Consider the following 22,764-nt stretch of genomic DNA (forward strand, 5'->3'; position numbering starts at 1 on the left):
AGGCTGCACTCACTCTCAGTCCTGCAAGATACCGAAATTTGGCACTGATCGATCTAATGTGAATAATGTGAAATTACAAGTTCAGTACTCAACCCTAGTACGTGTAACTGATCAAAAATATTTACGACAGTTAACTGATTAAAGCTTAACCGTCAACATCCCTGTGCTGGACACTGGAAGAAATAGACACCTCTTGCCAAAGTCCGTCTAACAACTTTGTTAACATGGGATTATCCATTACCATGCTAATAAACATTAATTTGGTTGTTAAAACTTTACCATAAGGCAGGCAACACATTACCATAAGACAATGACACACATCTTACATGCTCGCCTAACAGGAGAATATCACATAAGTAGGTAATTGTAGGCTAGTGAGTTGTTGGAGAGTAAAAGCCTTTAAGAGCCAGCTGCTCAGTGTCTACACTAACAGGCATCTGAGTCTGCTTCTCCTTCTACTAGTGTGTTTGTATACAAACCGGCCATCATAAAGTGGTCTTGAAGTATTACCATCACATTAGCGTCACTATTAGCCAGAGGGGTTCTGCTCTGCAGCTGAACTGTGCTGTGACTCAGCTTTGGAGTGGAAAAGGAAAAGGCAATGAGAGGCACTTTACACTGTAAAATCTTGGTCTACTTGGCAAGATCCTGTCATGTACCTGAGCTGAATTAAATTCAAAATGGGAGGTACTTTCATTAAAAATTGTGGACATACAGGATATATATCATACAAATAAAATATGTACATTAACAGTACATTGTTCCACTACATGTCAAAATTCACTCAATGTCGGTTGCCCATTTCTGTACTGCTCTGCATGTCAACCGTCTCCTGACATTGCATACGGGACATTTATTTTAAATTAAGCTGTAGTGGATTAAGGGAATCAACACTATGAAACCAGCTACTTCCTTTTCATCCCTACTGACATATGTTGTCATCTTCTTTCACTCACTCACTCACTTGTTCACTGGCTCTCACACACACACAGTGGCGGACTGTGGTGCAGCTAGGGTGAAACCACACCTGTGGGTTGTTCCCCTCGTCTGCCAGGACAATGATGCTCTCTGTTGAAAGCTGCTGGACATACCATCGTACATTTCTTTTTCTCCGTCTCATGCTTGCTCCTCTTCAATGTCTCTATCTGTCTGTCTTTAGCCATACTTGTCTTTTGAAAGGAAAATACCTATCATATAGATACGTTGTCGCTGAAGGAAGAGAGAGAGAGAGAGAGTGAGCTACTGTGAGAGGCAAAGAGTGAGAGAGATGAAATGTTCGGAGATAGCTGTCCTTTCAGAGCCTCTACTGATTAGAGCGCTCTAATCATTTGGCTTGAGAGCAGAGACTCAGAGGAGTGAGGAATGTCTTTGCTCTCTTATAGTGGTTTTGACTGCAGTGCTTAGCAGGGCCAACTTTGCTCCATATGTGTGTGTGTTTGTGTGTGTGTGTGTCTCTCTGTGTGTGAAAGCCACAGTTTGGCGGACAGCCCGCCTGGAGTGTGCCACAGACCCACAGGTGCACACACACTGCGTTTGTGTGTTTATACGTGTGTCAGTCCAAATTCATCTCTAACCAGTGGATCCTGCTTAATCTGTTTAACATGCACTCAAAGATGTACAAATGCACTAATTCGGTCATAGGTTTACACACACAGACACACACTCTCTGGTACACTCAGAACTGCCATCATCACCAGAAGAGAGTCTCATTGTAACAGATCGTATCTCTTCCACCCCACTCCTGGTCTGAAAGGCTAGATGTCTAATCAGAACCAGGGAGATGGGCACAGATAAAGATTAAATGACGATGTGGGTTTGGCATCAGGTACTGTACTAAATTGTGTATTTTATGTGTTTGTATGTGTGTGGGGCTGTGCATGGAAGCATACTCCACCATGTGCCGGTGCCAGACATACACAGGGCAGTGGGCAAAACACGGTCCAAGAAATCTAAAAATGCCCGTATACTTTGACGAACAGGGGCAAAAACAGTTGTCGAGGCTTTTGGAGTTGGCAGAAGATAGCTAGAAATGTAAGCGCCAGCTAATGTAGCCTTAATGCGATGTTGTCAGCTTTGATTCCTTGCTGATTACTACATATAGCAGAGCTTTTGGAGTGTTCCTGTTCTTTCTGACTGTTCATATAATAAATCAGAACTCGCCAAAGTTGTCTGATCTGCTTTCTTTGTCATGATGCCTGCGATGGTGAGCAAGTGAGATTTCCCAATAAATAACAGGACAAATGTTGGAGTTTGCAGAAATGGTATCTGGTAAAGATCTGTCAACTTTGACAAATGAATCACTTCTGACAGAAACACCAGAGGGGCCAACAGAAAACCTTTTTTCTGTGGCCATTAACATTTTGTTGATAACATTACTGACAGTATTGAAAAAGCCTACTTCTTTCAGTATTAAAGACTGTGATGCTGTATTGGCACAATAACACACTCATGGTGAAGAAGTACAGTAATGAGACGCACCGCAATTTATCTGTACTTTTCAAGCTGTTAATACTGCATATATCTTTACCAATGTCTTGAATTGTCTTAACATTCATGCCTCTTTAGTTTGCTACAGATATCACTGACAAAGGCAGAAGCAGCTAAAATCCTTAAAGTTAAAGTAACTAACATACCACAGCTTGCCAAAGGCTGCTTGCTATCATTACCAATTGAATTATGTTAAAAGAAATCTAAAACTAATTATTAAGTTAACAGGGCTATCTCACACTCAATTTACCAGTACTTCACTACTGTCAGTCACACTCAGAGATTCTCTTTAGATGAGAAAGCAGTAGCCTTCCTATCAACTGGACTAACTCTGCTTTCTATATTTCATAGCTAAAGTTAAGCTCCACAAATCACATCAGAGTATAACAACTTCACACTCCTGCTAAATAAATCCATTCTTGAAGAAATTTTGTCTTTGGCCTGTCAGTGCCTTTGGGTGTGCCACAGTAACAAGTTGTTAAAACCAAACAAATGTTGGATGTTTTTCTTATGTGAAATTGGTTCGGTGGTGTTGGTTTCCCGTTGGTCACACTTTATTGCGACCATTTAAATTGGGTGCATTACAAATTATGAGTGCTGAAACTTTTTATTTTGACGAATCTTATTGTTCTCAACCTTGTTTTACCTTGTATCAGCAAACACAGCAGGATGAAACATATCACAGACTGCTAAGTCATGAAAAGTAGTAGTTGAGCGCACAGTGACCCTCTCACACTGTCCATTCAAGGACTCTGGCAAGGTGCTGAATTTGTTCCATTGTAGTTCCCTCTCATAAAATTTGTTTCAGACATCTTCCCTTCTTTTTTTTATGGTTTTTTTTTGCCTTTATTTAGACAGTAGCTGGCAGAGAGGTGGACAGGAAATGGGGAAAGAGAGAGGGGAATGACCTGCAGCATAGATCCCTTGCTGGATTCGAACCAGGGACGCTGCGATTATATGGCATGGCTTAACCACTAGACCACCAGGGCACGCCAACATCTTCCCATTTTTTACAAAATGTTCCATCTCCATTCCTTTATCTTCTTGCTTTATCTCTTTTTGTCTGATTTTGTCTCCTTGGTATCACACATTGAACCCCTCACCACCCTCTCCCTCTCTGCCTTTTTTCGACCTGTTTTCTCTCTCTCTCTCTCTCTCTCTCTCTCTCTCTCTCTCTCTCTCTCTCTCTCTCTCTCTCTCTCTCTCTCTCTCTCTCTCCCCTCTCTCTCTCTCTCTCTCTCTCTCTCTCTCTCTCTCTCTCTCTCTCTCTCTCTCTCTCTCTCTCTCTCTCTCTCTCTCTTTCTCTGGCATCTCAGACTAGCGCTTGTCGTGACTGTCTTCATCTCCAACATACTTGAGGGATTAAGGAGGGATGAAATTCACCCATTCATGGGTGGAGTGAAAAAAAAGAAGGGCTTGGTTACAGTACAGCAATTTATCTATGGTGCTGTGAGATCCTTAATGAAACCTGAGGTCGCTCTGAGCACCAGAGTTTAATCTCTTTCTGACCCACATGTGGCCCAAGAAACACTGAATGTGGTATCTATTTCTGATATCTTTATTTGAAACTTTCACTTGAAGTTTTTTTTCTAATTTCGATCTATAACATGAATAACAAGGCTTTTAATAGATTGTTTGTTTACTAAATTGTATGTTTTTGAAACAATTAAATGTTAATGGATCACTTTTGTGAGCTAATTAAATTTTTATCAGTCTATGCAATCAATGAAAAACTACATGGCCATATCAGAATATTGCAGACAACCTTTGTAGTTCAGATTTGGGATGGGACCTGCTGTTATCTTGTTGCAGGTGGCAGCAGCATGTATAGTCCTGCTATCAGTGCTTTTGATTTGGGTGTTTTTGTTACTTTGTCTGTTTTATCTCTCACCTTATGAACCTCTGTCTGTGTTTTGGGACTTTATCATCATGAAGAACTACTCATGCGAGACAGTGTGTCCTGAAAGGACCTGATGATATCAATGGCTGCATATCCTTGTCAGTGTTTTGTTTTCTGTTCAGGAGCCGTATCATAAAATGAGCAGGCTGAAGAACAGTGGCACTTTGCGTTGAGATGATCTGATTACTGTCTGGCTTTGTAGTTCCTTCTCATAAGTGTATGAGCTTTTATCTGTGTTGCATGTCTGCACAGCAGCGAGTGCACCTGTTTGGACAAATGTGCATGTCTGTGTGTATATGCAAGACTGTGAGTGCAAACTGCATGTATTTGCAAGTACGCACATATACCTGACACATCTTATTATCATTATTTAAGGGTTCCTTTTATATGAGGCAGTAGAATCTGTTCTTTATTTGTTTAGTGCTCCACTAATTGAGCATGACCCTCCTATAACATTGCTGGACTCACAATGCACAGATTTTGGTTTATTTCAACCAAATACAATGAAAGTGACACAAAGTCACGTTTTTTAAGATTCAAATTAATTCACCATTATGTCTGTTACTGCTCCATGAAAACCAAAAGAGAGAGAAGTAAGAAAGTACACAATACTGCATGTAACTTGCATGAATGATATACTGATGTGTTAAGTAATTCATTGTGTGCTGTGCAAACACATGAAGCTCTTCAGGTCTCCCTTCAAATTAACAAATGTAATCGTCACAATAACTCTCATTTTCTTTCTGCATTCATGCTTTTCTCTGCTTTTCTTAGCACCTTTTGGATTCTCATTCTCTACCTTGCAGGGATGCACACTTTTATGTACTGAACCCCAAACAAGGGCAAGAATGCTGGGCTTAAAGTCATCCTATTATCCAATTAATGCACCCCATTTTTGGGTATTTCGCCAGTGATGTACTCTTTCACCTCAGTTCACTCTAATACTCCTCATGCCCTGTTTCTAAACTTATATTCAAGATGGTACAAGGGGGATTATGAGAACAGCGTTCAGCCAAAATGAAGGGATGATTTCACTCTGTTGTGTAAAAAAAGGAAAAGCACATTTTATATCGTTTTACCTACATACTACATTACTTTTGTCTTAATTGTAAAAACTCATAGACCACTGTCCCTTCACTTAAACAAAGGGCAGCTATCAGAAACAGTTGGAGGACTGCTGTTGTTTCTTCCTCTGCTCTGGTTAGTCAATTTTTTCTCCCATGACTGTATTGCAGCCTTTTAGGCTCAGGAAGATACTGTTAAAATAACTTAAGTTGTATGATATGCTACCCAAGATAAAAGCAGATGCCAGTATGTGAATTTACTGTGGTTATGTGTTGTGACCTGTCTCAGGTGCCAAACGTCAAGCGTGAAACCTTAATAAAGAGATCCATGTGAACTTGCGCTGATCGCACAGAGAGAAACGTCTGTATGTGAGGCGGAGACTATGAACTCTGACGCACTGGGAAAAATGACATATTGCTCCCTGTGATGACAGTAGTAAGGGAATAAAATCTAATATACAGTTTCAAAACTGGCCCAACACAACATTTTAAGGATGTGTTAGGCATGTTTTTTTGTGAAAGCCCAAACCACTCAGGTAACAGTGTACAATACTGGTTTATTTGCCAAATTCACCACTTATCTTTTTTAGATTGATTTTTCTTTAATATACTGTAAGTCACAAAGTGGACATATAAACAAAATATGCTGTTTTACAATTATCTATTATTATCGTCGTAACAGCTGCTTTTCCACAAAATAATCTTTAACTCTTTCACCATTCCACTGTGCAGGATCTGCTTTTGTGCTGAAAGAGGCAACTTTTCTCTCTCATTGTTAAAGACTCTGCCTTTCACTTCCAGGACTCAGAACAAAACTTCATCCAGTACATTCACTAGTTTTACAGCTCTACACCTCCCATTGTAAAAACCAGGCTGGCTTTTGTGAGCTGCTGACAGAACTGGCTACCCAGCTCTGCCCCTGGTACATGCACACACATACGCACACAAACACACACACACATGTAGGTACAAACAAGCAAACAAAGATGATCTCTCTCACATCCATAAAAACCAGAACATACTGCATAGAAATACACTTGAATGCATGAACATCACTCCCCCCCCTCTCTGTCTCACTTTCTCACACACACACATCCTCATGGAAGTAGGTAGATAATAAGTGGTTGTCAAGAGGGAGTGTGTGTTGCTAAGTATTGTACCGGCACCCACTAATTACAGTAACACATACAGACTGTGTCTGTGTGTTTTAATTATCTGTGTGACTGCCATACACATACACACTTGAGAAACACGTACCGTGTACACAGAACACCTGTATTGAAAATACAGCATTGTTTCCATAGTAATGTTGTCAATACACTTACAATACTCATAGAAGGAATGCAGCAGTGGGTGTCCTTAGAAACTGTGCAGATATATGTAAACAAAAGGACCTTTTATAAAGTACATGCACGCATGCATGTATGTTTATGTGACAGTGTATTCATTATCTTTAACTATGATTTCCAGATTTTCACATTATACACCACATATCCAGCATACGTTGTGGGATTAGGTACTTTTACTTCTAATCTTCAGACAAATTGAATTATTAGAATGGATTACAATGAAACCATAACTGTAAACCATGCTATCTGCCATTATAAATATTAACAGTATTTGGGCAGTTTGCCTCTGGAGCTCCCTCTCAATGACATTATTGGCAAAGAGGTTGACACAAAATTCCCTATGAATGGTTTTTTGATTCAAATGCAGCCACTGTATGTGTTGATATGTTAGTCTACCACATACATAACTTTATTCAAATTAAAAGACATACGTTTTCATATAACTTATGCATACTCTTGTATGTTGAATTGAGGGCGGAAGATACAAGTCTGTTCACAATGTGCTTGTGTGCATCTGGCTGAGAACAAGGACTAAACGTGCAAGGATGAATGCGCATGTTTGTGTGTGTGTGTGCAAATGTCTTGCTTGGTATTAGACCGCCAGGAGAGGGGATTGGCAAGAGTGTTTGTTCTGCTTCTGAAAACAAACTCACAAAGCAGATGAATGATATCAGGTGGTGAGATTAACAAGGACAAGGCTGAATGAAAACCTATAAGGCAGTCTTTCGCTCACTCTCGCTTTCTTTTTCTCTCCCTCTCTCTTTCATGCATACCCTTCGGACTCCTATTTCATGGTAAAGTTATGGCTAAAAGTCAACTGTGGAGGCAAGAGAGAGGTGGATGTAAGTGAAAGGGAAAGAGGGTTAACAGCATAGAGGGGATGAGTTGGGGACAGCTCAGGCAAAAGGAGGAGGAAAAGAATGGAGGACAGAAAAGAAATAAAATCATCTCATAAAGTCACTTTCCTGTTATGCCACTGAAGTCGCCACAGATGCTGGCAGTGTTTTTCAGTCGTAAAGCCAAACCCATATTTCCCATTAAGAGTTAGAATAAACTATTTATCCACATTACATATACTCATCTGTCTTAGCTATAGAGGAGGTCTGGGGTCCATATTCATCAAACACATGATATGTGTACATGCATTTTTAATGTTTCAAATATTTGAAATACATGTCACATGTTTGATTGATTTTGCCACACATTTAAACATTCTTTTTTTCCTTCTTTTTAGTAATGTAATATCTACACTGGGACTTTTTTTTTTTTTTTTTAAATACTGATTTGAGGGATATTTGTGGTTTAAGTGGTGATGGTCTTAACTGCTAAAAAATCTACAGGGAAACTGTATCATCTGGAAACTTCTTCTTTATTCCAAATCTTCTGGTTTACCAAAAATCAACTTAGCATTAAGATCAACTGTAAACGGCTTGTCTGTTAAGAGACCAACTGTTTGACTTCCAACTTTGTGAGGACCACACAGTTCTCCCGAGTGCAGTCCAACAGCAAAAAAACAGATTTTTGAAGCTGACGTCAGAGCTAAGATCCCTCTGGGAAACTGTGCTCTGTTGTCTCCCACGTGCCTACTCAAAAAGCACATTGTCGCCTCGGCTGAGAAGTGGTCCGTAAAGTTGGCAGACTTGGCAGCCGCAGAGAAAACGTAGCTTGCATTTGGTTTGTGGCTGCTGATGAGTGCAGACACAGTGTTTACCGTGTGATTAAGTTAACAGGTGTTGCTCAACAAAAAGAGCAGTGTGAACCTTATGTTGTTGACATGTTACTGAGAGATTGTTCTTTTCTCTGATGTTGTTTAAACCTTTCTAGGGCGGTGGGCAGTCCGCTGGTGATGGATCCCAACAGCATATGCAGGAAGGCGAAGCGTTTGGCGGGGAAGCAGGCTGAGCTGTGTCAGACTCAGCCAGAGATTGTCAACGAGGTGGCCAAAGGAGCCAGGCTGGGTGTAAGAGAGTGCCAGTACCAGTTCAGATACCGCCGATGGAACTGCACCAGCCACAACAAGTACTTTGGCAAAATACTGCAGCAAGGTGAGTGAGGAAGAAATGAATACTGCATGTTCAGTTTTTGCTTCTATGATGACATCTATTTCCCTCCTGTGTTTTAACGTTAATCTAGTATAGGGTGCCATTTGTATCTACTTGAAACTATAATTAAAATGTATATGTACAATATATTTATTGGCCTAGTGTTGTGACTTTCACGGATTACTGCAATAAATACGAGATAAAACATTTATAGTTAGCTTTAGAGGTGTCGTAGGTTGATTTCTTTTTTTGGACAAGACTAGACTAACTTTTTTCTGTTGTTATAGTCTTTATGCTAAGTTTTCTGTAGCTTCATCTTGAATGGACAAACACAAGACTGGTGTCAATCTTTTCAGCTACCCCTGAAAGAAAAATGTCTAACTATTCCTTAAACACAAACTTTATCAGGAATTTGTCTAAACAAGGTATTAAAATACATTTTTGCAATGGTATAAACGGGCTAAAGAAGTATTTGCATCAACCAAATTACACTGAACAGATCATAGTAGTCATTTGGATTTGGTAAGGCACATGTTTAAAAATGAAAACACTTGCATGTGACTCAGTTTTATGGATTTTTACACTTGATCTAGATGTGGCTGATGGAAGAGATATTTATTCTCATCTCCATCTTATTGTCTCTCTCCATCAATCCTTCTAATGGCTTTTCAAACGGTTTTAAATCCCTGTATTAAAAAAAATAAAACAAATACTGTCATGTCCCATTTCTCAGCCACCAGTACCTTAGGATCTGAACCCATGACCTCATGACCGCAGCCGGCTGCCTTACGCCAACTTGAGGTCAGATCCCTGTCTAATGGCAGTCCAACAGACAAGGGCAGCTGTTGTATTTCAGACCAGACATATTCACACTTGACTGACTCTCCTCTTCATCAGATTGGGCACGCTTGAAGTGATCAGCTAAAATTGCCTTTTCTCTTAACATCTCTCTTAAGATCTTTTAACATCTTCCTCCAGCTCTTTGATGTCTGTAATATAGCTGATGTTGGGTCACTGCTGGGTCTCATGCAATTACTGTGTTGGTTTTTCTCTTGTATGATTAGATTCATAGAGAGATGCCTGTCTCTTCTTTAACTCGTATGACAGGGAGCCTTTATCTGTGTGTTTAGTCAACAAACAGGGAATATCTAATATTAATGTACAGCAAAAAATGTGTCAAACATGTTATTAAAGCCATTCTGGGCCTCATTCCTGGAAGATGTGCACACTGAAATGTTGTGCTCACCTATCATTAACCTCACAAGCAAGAGGAACACACAGGTTTCTTCTTATTTGCAAATCTTCCATGCCATAATACACGCATTCATATTTTAAATTTTACTCTGAATTGTTCAAATTTTGACTCGTAACTTGTTTCACATCAAAACTGTATTACTTTTCCATCTTACAATTTCTTTATATAAGACTGTGTAAGGGCACCGTGCATATAATTTTCACGTTCCGTTAAGGACGTAAAATACTCATTTGTTTTTATTGCTTATCTTTTTTGAGATTACAACACTTCCAGTGTTGCAAGTGTCTGACGGAAAGAGAGTGAAAGAAAAAAAAACAACTGAATGAAGACAGAAAAATATACTGAAAAAAACAGAAGAAGAGAGGGGGAAAAGAGAAGAATCTACCAGTAGAGACAGACTAGCAATTAATCATAAATTCCTGCCTGTCTATAAGAGAAGCCAAAGTGCTCCTCTGTTTGAAGCCTTTGTCCTCAATTACCTGGATCTACTCCTAATGGCTGTTTATCATGAGCCAGTAAATGTCAAAGAGTCTTAACAGTAGGGAAGATAATTTCTGGGTATTGCTTTGTATTTAATCCAATCTCTCTCTCCAAGTGGCTGACTTAACCTCATTGACCTCAATTACTTCATTTAAACTGGTGGTTAGTTACCTAAGTTAGTAATTAAAACCAATTTATATTGGTATGTGATTGCAGTATATTTCCTGTTATTCTGATATCACAATGCAGTGTTTTATTTAAAGACAAACAAGACAATCCAGGTGAAATATGGAGCACTCACTATATTGCTTCCAGATAATCCACCCCAGCGCAAATTGAAAACGTAACTGCAAAGTGACACAGAACACTTTCACAGACTGGAGGGGTTACATTGTACTTTTTTTTTTTTACTGAAATATGAAGAAGATGCAGAGTTTTTATTTCTTTGACTGTGTGCGAATCTGCTGTTTTCACGTCATCATGATCTGGAGTGGCTGCTCTTAATAGATGCTTTTCACGAGAGAGCAGCCTCTACAATGAACTCTAAGCATCATTGTTAACGGCCTCATGCCTTTGCTCGTTTCACTGAAATCCTCCTGGGGGATTTTTGCTTTTACTGCTGATGCCTGATATAAAATTGCTTTCTGAATGGAAAGCCATGTAGGTTTGTAAAAAGAAAAATTACAACTGAAACCTGTTTTATGTTGGTGCATCAGTCTCTAATGAGACTTTCATTTGTCTGAATATTTTTCCTTCATTAGCTGCCAGAACAAAATCCTTCTCTGTTCACATGAACATTTGGAGAATTGTTTGAGTAAATACTACTAATCTGCTTAACAAATATTCTGAAGCAGATGTAATGATGAGGTCTTTTTTGTTTTTGTACAACTTTGAAATCAATTTCTGGACAGAGAAGATTGAATTTTGTGGTTTAATGGTGTGGGTCATATACAGACACACACCTCCAAACTGTACAATGAAAACAAAGCCACGGGGTGTTTGGGTGGAGAACAACCAGCTTGGCGGAACCATCCTTTTCTGACTCCAACTTAGCAAAAATATCCCCGGGCTACCTTTATCAACTATCCAAACATAGACCTCACAGCACTTATGTCGTGTCGTGTGTTTGTTAGCTAACCTTCCTCCGAAATGGGCTTTTCTTTGTAACCATATGCCAGCATGTGTATCTGAATAAGAAACAGACCGTATAGCCTGTCGGTGCAGTAATGGGTTAAGGAGAGGTGATCCTGAACTGATGATAATAATGGGATATAATGTTTATATGATGAAAATAATAATGAATTCATTCCATCTCCAACTGTAGGGAAATAAAATGTTTACATTTTGACTTGAAGACTTTTGTGTAAACTCATCAGATTAGAAAGAGAGACTGGGGGAGAGAGGTGTGTGTGTGTGTGTGTGTGTGTGTGTGTGTGTGTGTGTGTGTGTGTGTGTGTGTGTGTGTGTTCATATAATAGGGGATTTAGATGATTTCACAACATTACTGAAACACTGCCATTTCAACCCTTTATAGTGAGAAGTGTGAATGAATGAACATGTCTACACAAGGATGACTGCTTACTTTGCTTCAGAACCGAAGTGTTTTCTCCTCTAGACATGAACCTTTCACGTACTGTCAGCTTCAAAAAGAGGTCAGATTTCTGGTGTCCCGTCATTAACTGGTAGTTATTATCCTCTTTTCCTTCATCTCCGCTGTGTTTAAATAACATGCAAACCCTGGAGCGCCAATGGTTAGCAGTGAGAGCGGTGCCAGCATTCAGTGATGCTACCAATCACATACGGGATGTTGCGGCTCGTCTTTGAAGGGCATGATAGATTGTGTGTGTGTGTGTGTGTGTGTGTGTGTGTGTGTGTGTGTGTGTGTGTGTGTGTGTGTGTGTGTGTGTGTGTGTGTGTGTGTGTGTGTGTCAAATATAATACTGCTGTAGAATAAATAAGTACTCTTCCTCTGGGTTCTACAGGAGTTTACAGAATAATTAAAGCAGTCATCATTGTGTCAAAATGTAAAGAATTTATTGGGCTTCTTATTAATGATCTTCACAGGTACAGAGACAGGTATACACATGTGTACACACTCATACATATTAGGTTATCTCTCTATTTAACTGGTACTTATAGTAAGTGAATGTAACTGTGTTTTATAGACACCAACTATTTTGATAATAAATTTGCCATTTTTAAAAAAAAAAATTCCAAAATTATCTATCCAGCTTCTTACTCCAGTTTCCTCTAAGATAGTAAGTGCATATCTTTGGATTGGTCGGGACAAAACAAGATATGTGGTATTCCCAAAACAAGGCTGTGAAAGAAGGTGGTAGATATTTTTCACCTTTTTGTGACGTTTCATAGATAAAACAACAAATTGAATAATCAAGGAAATGATTGACAGATTGATCGATAATGAAAATAATCATTAGCCCTAATCAGGACATGTGCACAGAAAGTATTTTCACATGGCGATTAAGTCAAAGTAGAAATAAATGTCAAGCCCTTGTGTTTTCAAAGAGGAGATGTTTTGGCATCAGTGAGAAGAAAAGTGCTGTGGTTGGTGGTTTTTAGACCTGCATACCACATTTTTTATGGCTCTGTTTGGAATATTACTAATTTGTGAGCCATTGTTTTATTCAGAAATGTATTAAACAAATATGAACGCTCATGCTAGGCTGGGAAAATAAAGTGGTTCAGGGGGTTTTGGTTTTGGAGTTGATCTATAACACACCGATGACAAAAAAAACTACCAGAATATGCATACAGTACATTTATTATAGCAAAAAAAAACCTCTTCATCTTCATTTTGCCTCAAAAAGTGATGATAATGATGGACCACCTGATCAGAGGGTGGCAGGGTGCTGTCGGATTCACTTTGGTTTTATACATTTTGACACACAGAATAGGATTCAGTTACCAGTAACCAAATGGACCTGAAAGAAGTAAGAAATGGCCTTTCTATGTGGAGTCAGCATGTTTTCCCAGCGCCTGTGCGTATTTAATCCAGGCAGTACAGTATAGATAATGAATGGATGAATTGATCATTTAGTCAGCCAAAAAAAGTATTAATGGTTACTGATAATCAATGTTTTAACATTTTACCTTCCAATAAATCTCTGGCAGAGTTGGTTGGTCGGACAGACGTGTATGACTGCCTCCCACTGTCCGCAGTGCAGGTTCTGATCTTTGTGATCTCCATGTGGAAAAATTAATTGACATGACCACCAGTTACTGCAGCTGTCACCAAATCCATCACAACAGATTATGCTCAGAGTTAACACTGTGTGAAAACAAATTTGTATTTTTTCAACCCCTGCTAATCTGAACTGTGAGGTGATTTCACAGAGTACTTAACATCCCAGACCCCCCTGTATCATCACCTAAAAGTCAGAGTATTAAAACAATATGTGCTAATTCCTGCAGAAGGGCCCTCTGGAATTGGAAGCAGACGTAGACAGGCCCAGACACCCGCCGTGGCAGAGAATTTGTTTGGAATTCATGTCTCCAAGGAAAATATGAAACAGGGTGCCTCAAATCATTCGATTTTTGATAGCTTCTTTTATGCATAACAATACTCTTGTCTCTGTGTTCCGCCTCACTTTCAGCCCCATGCTCCGTCTTTATTTCCTAATATTCTCTGTTGTTTGTCTCTGTTTCACTCTTAATTTGCTCCATGTTACTGACAAATCATTCACATTTCAGCAGGAAAAAATAAACCAATAAACACTTTGCAATGAGAATTAGGTTAAATTTTATATTTCCTGCTAAAAGTCTACATATATCATGACATGACATTTTCCTCATGACATTTTCTTGCAGCAGATGCAGTGTTTCTCAGGACATCTGGACAGTTTGACATAGGCTCCCAGCTGCTTTGGACACAGCTTGTGTTACTGTTGAAATATTGTACCAATAATGAGTTGTGTGCTGATGTTTCACACACGTGTCTCTAAATAGACACAGGGATGTTTTGGAGATGACACATCTTGAATTGATGTCTCAGCTCTATTCTGCTGAACTGCAGGAATAGTAAGGTGTGGTCTTCTCTAAGCTGCAAAGAAGGTACACAGCACACGCATGCACACGCCATACACACACACACGCAGTTGCGGAAAGACTCTGCATGTACCACCATGCGCATGTAGAGTCACACAGAGAAAAAATTCAATGATTTATTTAATCTGGCAACAATGACAGCCAATCCCAAACAAACATTATGCAAGGTGACTAATGTGAAATGTAATAAATGCTTTTAGTCTACAAAACAATACTTTACACACACACATACACACACACACGCATCAACACACATACACAAAAACTTCAGTTTTGCCTGCATTGGAGACATCTCTGGGTTTTGGGGTGTACAGCTGGTATTGATATCACGGCATGCTGGGGTGTGCAGGTCTCGTCGCACGCCACCCATTCTATGTGTGTGAGTGTGTGTGTGTTACCATTCCTAATGAATCCCATTCACTGAATCATGCGATATGGAGTTGGCAGTGTTGACGGTGGTGACTGCACGCTCACCGCCTTCCAGCTCTAAGAAATAAAAGTCCTTCACTTAGACTCCACACACACACACACACACAATGGCCTGCTAAGTGGCTATTATTTTTCTCCTTCTCAGTCTCTTTAACACACACGCACGCACACACACACATACAGACACCCAGTCCCTAGTCTCTCATCCATCTAAGCAGTGTTCTGCCATTTAAATCATCAACATCCCCAACAAAACCCATTGCTTGCTTGTTCTTACACTCCAGCCCCCAAGTTTCACTTTTCTTTTAGGGACAAAGCTGGCCTTATTTCATATTGTATTAAATTCAGATATTATTATGCCTGTCTCTGTATTTTTCCACTTTCCTGAGCCAGGGCTAGGGCAGCTACATGCAGCAGGATACAGTATACCTGGTACCCTAGGTTGCCGATGCCAGAGAAAGGATGCAGGCCTTATCTGATGTCCTGCAATGTTTCTCCATACCAGCTATATGGTGGGCCAGGCCTGGCATCCTCTGGGGCTATTTAGGCTAACATATAACACAGAGCCAAAGAAACTAAACCAAAATACGTCAAGGATGAGAGATTTTATTCATTACCCATTGTGGTCTCACTTCTGCCCTCACTATGTGTATATGTACACAGCAACGAAGTAACATACCTCAAATAAATGTTGAAGGCACTTTGAGGTTTACACTGGAAGCATTATAGAAACTTTGAAAACAGTAGTAGACAACAATTTCTATGCTGGTAATTGCAAATCAGTAAAAAGATACCATAAACAAAATTCACAAAAGTAAAGAATAGCTATGAACTTATTACTATATTGTTCATGCCAGGATGACACAAAGTATCACCAGTTAAGATCAACAGGTCTCTATAGGAAGTGCACTGTAATTACTCTGGTAAACATCCACAATAGTAGAGGTAAAGAGCAAAATACACAAGTTATCCTAACAGTAGCTTAGGATGTTGTATCAGCAACACATTAGAGTGCTAGCTTGGTTAGTAATAAGCTAATAGAAAAAACTAAATTCTATAACCTCACAAATAAACAATCACAGAACAGCTACGAGTACGTACAGACAATTACTTCAACAAGGGCGTCTGTAGAGTAGATAAAAGCAGTGCTTCAATTGGAAAAAAATAAGTGCTGGTACTCCCCGAATTCACCTGTTGGCATGTGTCAGGAGTTCCGTATCTGCCTATCATCAAGTAATATATTCTGAATTTTTACAGTAAATAAAAGATAGGAAGACAATGTCGATTTTCACAAAATGTATTTATTAAAAAAAATACTTCCATCGTGAATCATGAACGCCACACTTCACACATAAATTTGAGGAACTTGAATCAAACTTGTTACTTTTACTCCTAGTAGTTATTCTAGTCATCAGTTTGGTTTCTTTTTAACTGTAAATGCCAATACTGTTTAGTAGATTTGACCACTTTTTTCATTTTCTATTAGCTTCTGAATCTATGTGATCCAACTTTTGCAGTAAATAATGTTTAGATTAATCTTCGAGCAGCACATTGAATTTTCCAAAATATATTAAAAAAAACTGTCCTGTGCAAACGGTGCAGCGACAATAATAGTAAGATATAAACACCTGAAAACAAAAAATTAAGTTGAGCGTTTAGTTTGATTCAGTTTGACAAAAAAAAAAGTCCACCTGCCAACTTTTTCTTCGGTATCAACAGGCATTGCTATAGCAACAGGCTCTTGCTGCTAGCAGACGTGCTATCTAGAAGTGGCGGTACTGCGGTGTGTCCCGGCTCACTTAAAGCACTGGATAAAAGTTGTCTATCAATATTTGCGTGGATACAGATCTGACAAAATGGTGGATGTAAAACAGCTGCTGTATAATGACGCCAGTAGAGGTTGCTACTAGCAACAGAGTGTTCGACTCAATCCAAATGAAACCTGCTGCTTGTGACAGAACAGTCTCAGTAACAGTAAAAGGGTTCATGCCACTCCACGTTGTGTATGAGCCACACCAGTCATGGCTGTGCAGTTTTACAACGGTCTGCCGAAAATAGGGTTGTTGTGAAAAAGTCAGGAGAGCTGTTGAAGTTGTAAAGTTAATCGTGTGAACTGAAGTTGCGGTCCACAGGTTATTAAACATAATATTGGCGGGGAGGATGGAGTTTCCGCTCCCACCTCCCTCTCTGTTCCTTGTCCTCCCTGGTGAGCCACCGGTTCTATGGACATGAATCATTTGAAACTTTCATTGCAGCTGTCAGATTAACGGATGCTAGCAACAACCAGAAGAGAGCCCTGCTCATCCACAACCTGGGCAGCGAAGGACAGCAGACTCTTTGACCCGCCCTGACATAATCAAGTGTCACACAGCTGTTTGGATATTTCGCTACCCCACATAACATTGCTCCGGTGGATTGTTTTCTGCCAGTGCGGGCAACATGCAAGTGAGTCAGTCCACCATTACATACCTGACCGGAGGGGCATGACCAGAATCTGTAAGTTTGGGGACCTGGAGTATGAACTGGTAACGGGCCAGCTAGCTGAACACACTAATAACCCAAAAGTCAGGGAGAAACTTCTAATGTCTGCTGACGATTTAACCCTGGCAAAGGCTATGGAAATAGTATTCCAGCTTGAATCTGTGGCTGGTTTAGCATTACAAATAGCACCCTTCAGCCCCTCCCTCTTGCAGCCCAAGCTACTGATGCAGATGACAGGGCCATCCATGGGGGCCTAGTATCGGGTCCCTCAGGACAGCCCCATGGTGAACATGCCTGGGTGCAGCAGCATGCTGAACCTGTGGTAATTGTGGTTTCTCATTGTGCCCAACCCCAGATCTGCCCTGCCAATGGGCAAGGTTGTCAACTCTCTGGCAAACAGACACATTTTGCCAGGGTCTGTTGCTCTGCCCAAGTCCAACACCACATTCACTTGGTCTGCTAGCATCAGTGACCATCCATTTTTTGAGTGCCATCTCCCGGCCATCTAAGTGGAGCACAGTGGAACCCTGCCACTACTGCTGGACACAGGAGCTTCAAAATCACGGCTAAATTATTCTACCAACCGGCTGCTCTTTCCACTCTGGTCACCCACTTTTGGCACTGAGGATCTTTATAGTTATGGAAGCTGTAAAATTGGCTTGGTGGGCACATTCACCGCCCCTGTGCGCTATGAGATGAAAGCCTCCACATTGTTCATTTTCCAAGTGTCTTGCCATGGGGCCAACATCATGGGCAAAGACTTTTTTTGTGACCTAGGTTTGTCTGACCTGGACAACACTGGGTCCGCCATCTTGAAGGTTAGCTTGCCTTGGCAAAAGCGGTAGCCATCTCTGTTCAAGGGCTTGGGCTGCCTCACTGCCTTTAACCACCTGCCCTTTCAACAGCCCCTGGCGCTGGCAAGAACATATTACATCTAGCAGTGCCAGTAGTGGTATTAGAGGACTCTAAAGACTAATAAAAAAGGGAATGGTTTGATACGAATTTAGTTGATAAAAAACTAAATTTGAAGCAAAGTGGACCATGATGGGAGGTGGTCAAGGGTTGTGACAGTCATGGAGATATTCAGCCCATTCACAAGAAAAATTACAGTATAGGTCGAAAATTCAGCTGGCACAATGGACCCATAGTTACGTTTACGCCAACAAGTGGCTGCTGTAATTATGACTCAGGGATGGTTAGTTGGATGGCGGCATAAAGTGGATTTCCTGTAAGAGAGAGAATGTTCACTTCTCGTTTTCAACCTTAAGTGTTACATTTTTTTTTTTTTACTGTTTGAAGAAGATTGCCATAACTATGATCTTTTCCTAACCCTAACCTAGTGTTTTTTGTGCCTTAACCTAACCAGACCTTAAACACAGCGTTGTCACACCATAAAACATAATTCTTTTTTAACAGTGATTTGTAACAGCTTTGGAAAGTAGAATTTTACACTCCTATTTTGGAAAACAGCATATTACACTATTATGGGTCATTTTGGAAACGTTGCTATGGGTCATACTCGAGTGTATGTACAATCAACCTATGTGGTTGTTTCATTATGAGGATGTGTTGAAATATTAGAGAGAATATTATAGCCTACTTTAACAACTGAAACAACAACTGAAATATGCCAATAAAATCAGAAAATCATTCAGATTATGACATGATGATTCCAGTTCAAATGAATGAATTTAGGTTTTCTCTTAAAATCACTGCTGTGTCCTGTTAAGAACTAAATATGTGCGTAAAAGTGGTTATGTTGGGCTAGTTGGTTTCCCAGATTCTTATATAACTACTCGTCTCTTGTGAAGTGAAGGACAATAGCTGCAATAACAGAGGTTAAAGACTTGCTGAACCAAGGGTGAGAATGATGCTGAAGCCACCAGTGACGACAGACAATCAATTTGCAGTTGTGGTTGGACATTCCTTTAACCAGAAGCGCTAAGCTCTGTACCAGAAATAAACCAGCAGCTGCGGTGTGTGCATGAGAGAGAGATGCTTGAGGTCTAGTGGTAGTAGTAGCTTTTAACCTGTTCCATGAAGTAGAGATATTGGGCTTGTTCACGCCTGACATTAAAATGGTTGTTGGTTGGTAGCTCTATGTACAGGTGTGAATGCACCAAATACGCACTTAGGGAGGCACTGAGATCCGATCATTCAGACCACATTCAGTGGTGGTCTGGGCTACATATGGTCACATTCTTTTAGTAGTGTGTACACGAATGTGTCCTGGGCCACATTGAAGGACTGCCTACTCAACTGACTTCCTCTGCATAAGTGGAAGTACATACTCATTTGTGTGCCAACAGTGTTACAGTGTAAACTGAGAACAGACAGAGCCAGGCTAGCTGTTTCCCTTTGTTTTGTCTAAATGCTAAGCTAAGTTAACCGGCTTCTGGCTGTAGCTTCATATTTAGAAGACAAATACAAGAATGGTATCAATCTTCTAATTTATCTCTTAACACAAAAACTCATAAGCATATCACCCAAAATGTTCAAGTTTTGCTTTAATTAACCTTACCTCAATATGGGAGTGAAAAAAGTTCCTATCCCAAGTTTTAATTTCAGTAGTGGGCCTGCTTACATGTGTATAAAAAACATAACAGGTCAGTATATCACTTTAATGACTCTGCTCTGCATTTTGGTCACTTTGCAAACCAAATTTAAACATATTAAAACTACTCCTCTTGCTATCTAGATATCCGGGAGACAGCATTTGTTTATGCCATCACAGCTGCCGGTGTGACCCACGCAGTGACACAGGCCTGTAGTATGGGAGATCTACTGCAGTGTGGCTGTGAGGCGACCAGGAACAGAGCACCTCCGAGGCCACCATCATCATCTTCCTCGGGGGATGGAGTCAAGTGGGAGTGGGGGGGCTGTGGAGATGATGTGGAGTTTGGTTATGAAAAGTCGAAACAGTTTATGGATGCCAAGAGGAGAAGGGGCAAAAGCGACATCAGGACGCTCATAGACCTGCACAACAATGAAGCTGGGCGACTGGTAAGAAATTGTTTCACAATGAATATTACAGTGTGTCTGTGCAGAGTCTGTTTACATCTTCAAAAGGTAGAGTTAAAAATGAATCAAGCATAATTTGAACTGCAAATGCTCAAAGATTGTAGCTACAAAGGTGTTGCTTGTCTTGTGGAATGTCCCATCATTCCACGAACATGCAAAAGAGAAAGACATCGCCTCTGGCCATATTTGTGTAGCGCCGTAAGCTGATATTCTAACAAGAATCAGGTTTCTGAAACACAAAAACAAGAGCGTGCCACACATTTTGTTTTCAAGCCTTCGAGGCAGGTCGCTTCTAACATTTCCAAAGCCCTTGTAGAAGTTTAAAGTTCCTCTTTGTTGCTCATATGAACACCAAGTGAATTATGGCTTCGATGAGTTAAGATGAAGATGTTACCAAAACAGTGGGAATAAAGTAGTAGCTTTTCCAATAAGTTAATTATGTTAATTTATGGTATTGTTTAAAAAATCTCCAAGAGTATATTTGCTTTTAGCTGTGAGTGTTTTGTTGGTATCCGTTTGTTACACCCACTTTTGCAGAAATGTTGACACATGCACAAGCAAAACACAGAGTTACAAAGTTCACAGTGGTTCGGGTCAAAGACAGGTATAGAGGAGGATTTTGGGATATAGTGCAATTGTTGCATTAGTGAACAAACCATTTCGAACATAAGAGGAGACCTGCACACAAATGCCCAGAGGTTGAGAAATAAGTGTGCTGTGATGCGTGTAAATGTCTGTTTATGTGCATTCATGCATGTGTATGTGTGTACACGTTTTGTGAATGTGTGTGCGTGTGTGTGCGTGTGTGTGTGTGTGTGTGTGTGTGTGTGTGATGGGTTAATTATGTGCAGTATAAGTGAATGATCTGTTGTCAAGGCTTGTTAGATGTAGGAAGGCCAGAGGCAACATGGAGGGGGAGGGGGGCTGGGAGTTAAATTCCTTCTGAATAGCGTCTGCTTTTATCTTACCTATCTATCAGTGTGTTTGTGTGTGTGTGTGTGTGTGTGTGTGTGTGTGCGCGCATGCATATAAGAGTGTGTGAGAGATCCAGTCACTTTGACTGTCTTATATCATAAAAACACATTTATAAATTACTTTTTCCGAGAACATGTCATTTGTCAGCTGCAGTCTTTTATCACTTCAGGGTACAAGTCAAAAACTTTGATTTGTCTCCTTTTTTTCCATTTTATTAATCTTGTCTTTTTCTCAACTTCCTTCACCTCTCTCCTCTCCCCCGCCACTCACCACCAAAAATCCCAAACCCACCAACCCCTTTGCCCATTCTCCTCTCCCAGGCAGTGAAGCTGTACATGCGGACAGAGTGCAAGTGCCATGGACTGTCAGGCTCGTGCACCTTACGCACATGCTGGAAGAAGATGCCTCATTTCCGTGAAGTAGGCGACCGCCTACTAGAGCGCTTCAACGGTGCTTCCAAGGTGATGGGCGGCAATGACGGCAAGACACTGATCCCAGTCGGCCAGAACATCAAGCCACCAGACAAGCAGGATCTGATTTACTCAGATGAGTCGCCCGATTTTTGCCTGGCAAATCGGAAAACTGGATCACTGGGGACACGGGGCCGCATGTGCAACAGCACAGCCATGGACATCAGCGGCTGTGATCTACTCTGCTGCGAGCGTGGCTACCGGGAGGAATCAGTGGTGTTTGAGGAGAACTGTCTGTGTCGTTTCCACTGGTGTTGTGTAGTCCAGTGCAAGAAGTGCTTGGTCCGGAAAGAGCTTAGTCTCTGTCACTGATGAACTGATGAACTGGAGTTAAGAGTAGTCTAATTACTTGGTTTGTTATAATTACATCTTTTACTTTTTGAGGTTTTTGTATTGGTTTTGCAGATTTGAAAGAAGGATAGGGTTTTGATATGCATCTTGATCCTTTTTGCACCAGTCATGAGCAGATAATGCCAAAATGCCACACATTATATGTGACTCAATTTCTGGTAATGGTTCCCCAGAGTTTTGACAGAACCTTTCCAGAAAGATGTAAGAGGTGCAGCACAAAGGCAAGAGGGACTAGAAGAAGTAAAATAGAGAAACGTTTCTTTTATGAACTACCTATTTGTCATTTCTTGTTTATAGAAAAGGACCAAAGAATGTGAAAGTGTTTATTTTCCATCCTAGTGAAAGAGGAGGATCTGTGCTCAGAGGACCCACATGTGATTAGCTGGTACAGTTGG

The 22,764-nt window shown here is 40.4% G+C and overlaps 1 protein-coding gene across 1 annotated transcript in view; it reads left to right on the forward strand.

The window, feature by feature from the left end:
• wnt6b (wingless-type MMTV integration site family, member 6b) overlaps positions 1–22,340 on the forward strand; it is a 26,297-nt gene extending 3,957 nt beyond the window's left edge. Inside the window, exons 2-4 of the mRNA XM_062431668.1 lie at positions 8,625–8,845; positions 20,251–20,555; positions 21,869–22,340. Of these exons, the coding sequence (XP_062287652.1) occupies positions 8,625–8,845; positions 20,251–20,555; positions 21,869–22,330 (988 nt within the window). The 3' untranslated portion in view covers positions 22,331–22,340. The remainder of the gene's footprint in view (positions 1–8,624; positions 8,846–20,250; positions 20,556–21,868) is intronic.
• The last annotated feature ends 424 nt before the right edge of the window (positions 22,341–22,764 follow it).

The sequence above is a fragment of the Scomber scombrus genome, chromosome 13, assembly GCF_963691925.1.
Source record: "Scomber scombrus chromosome 13, fScoSco1.1, whole genome shotgun sequence".
Lineage (NCBI taxonomy): Eukaryota > Metazoa > Chordata > Actinopteri > Scombriformes > Scombridae > Scomber > Scomber scombrus.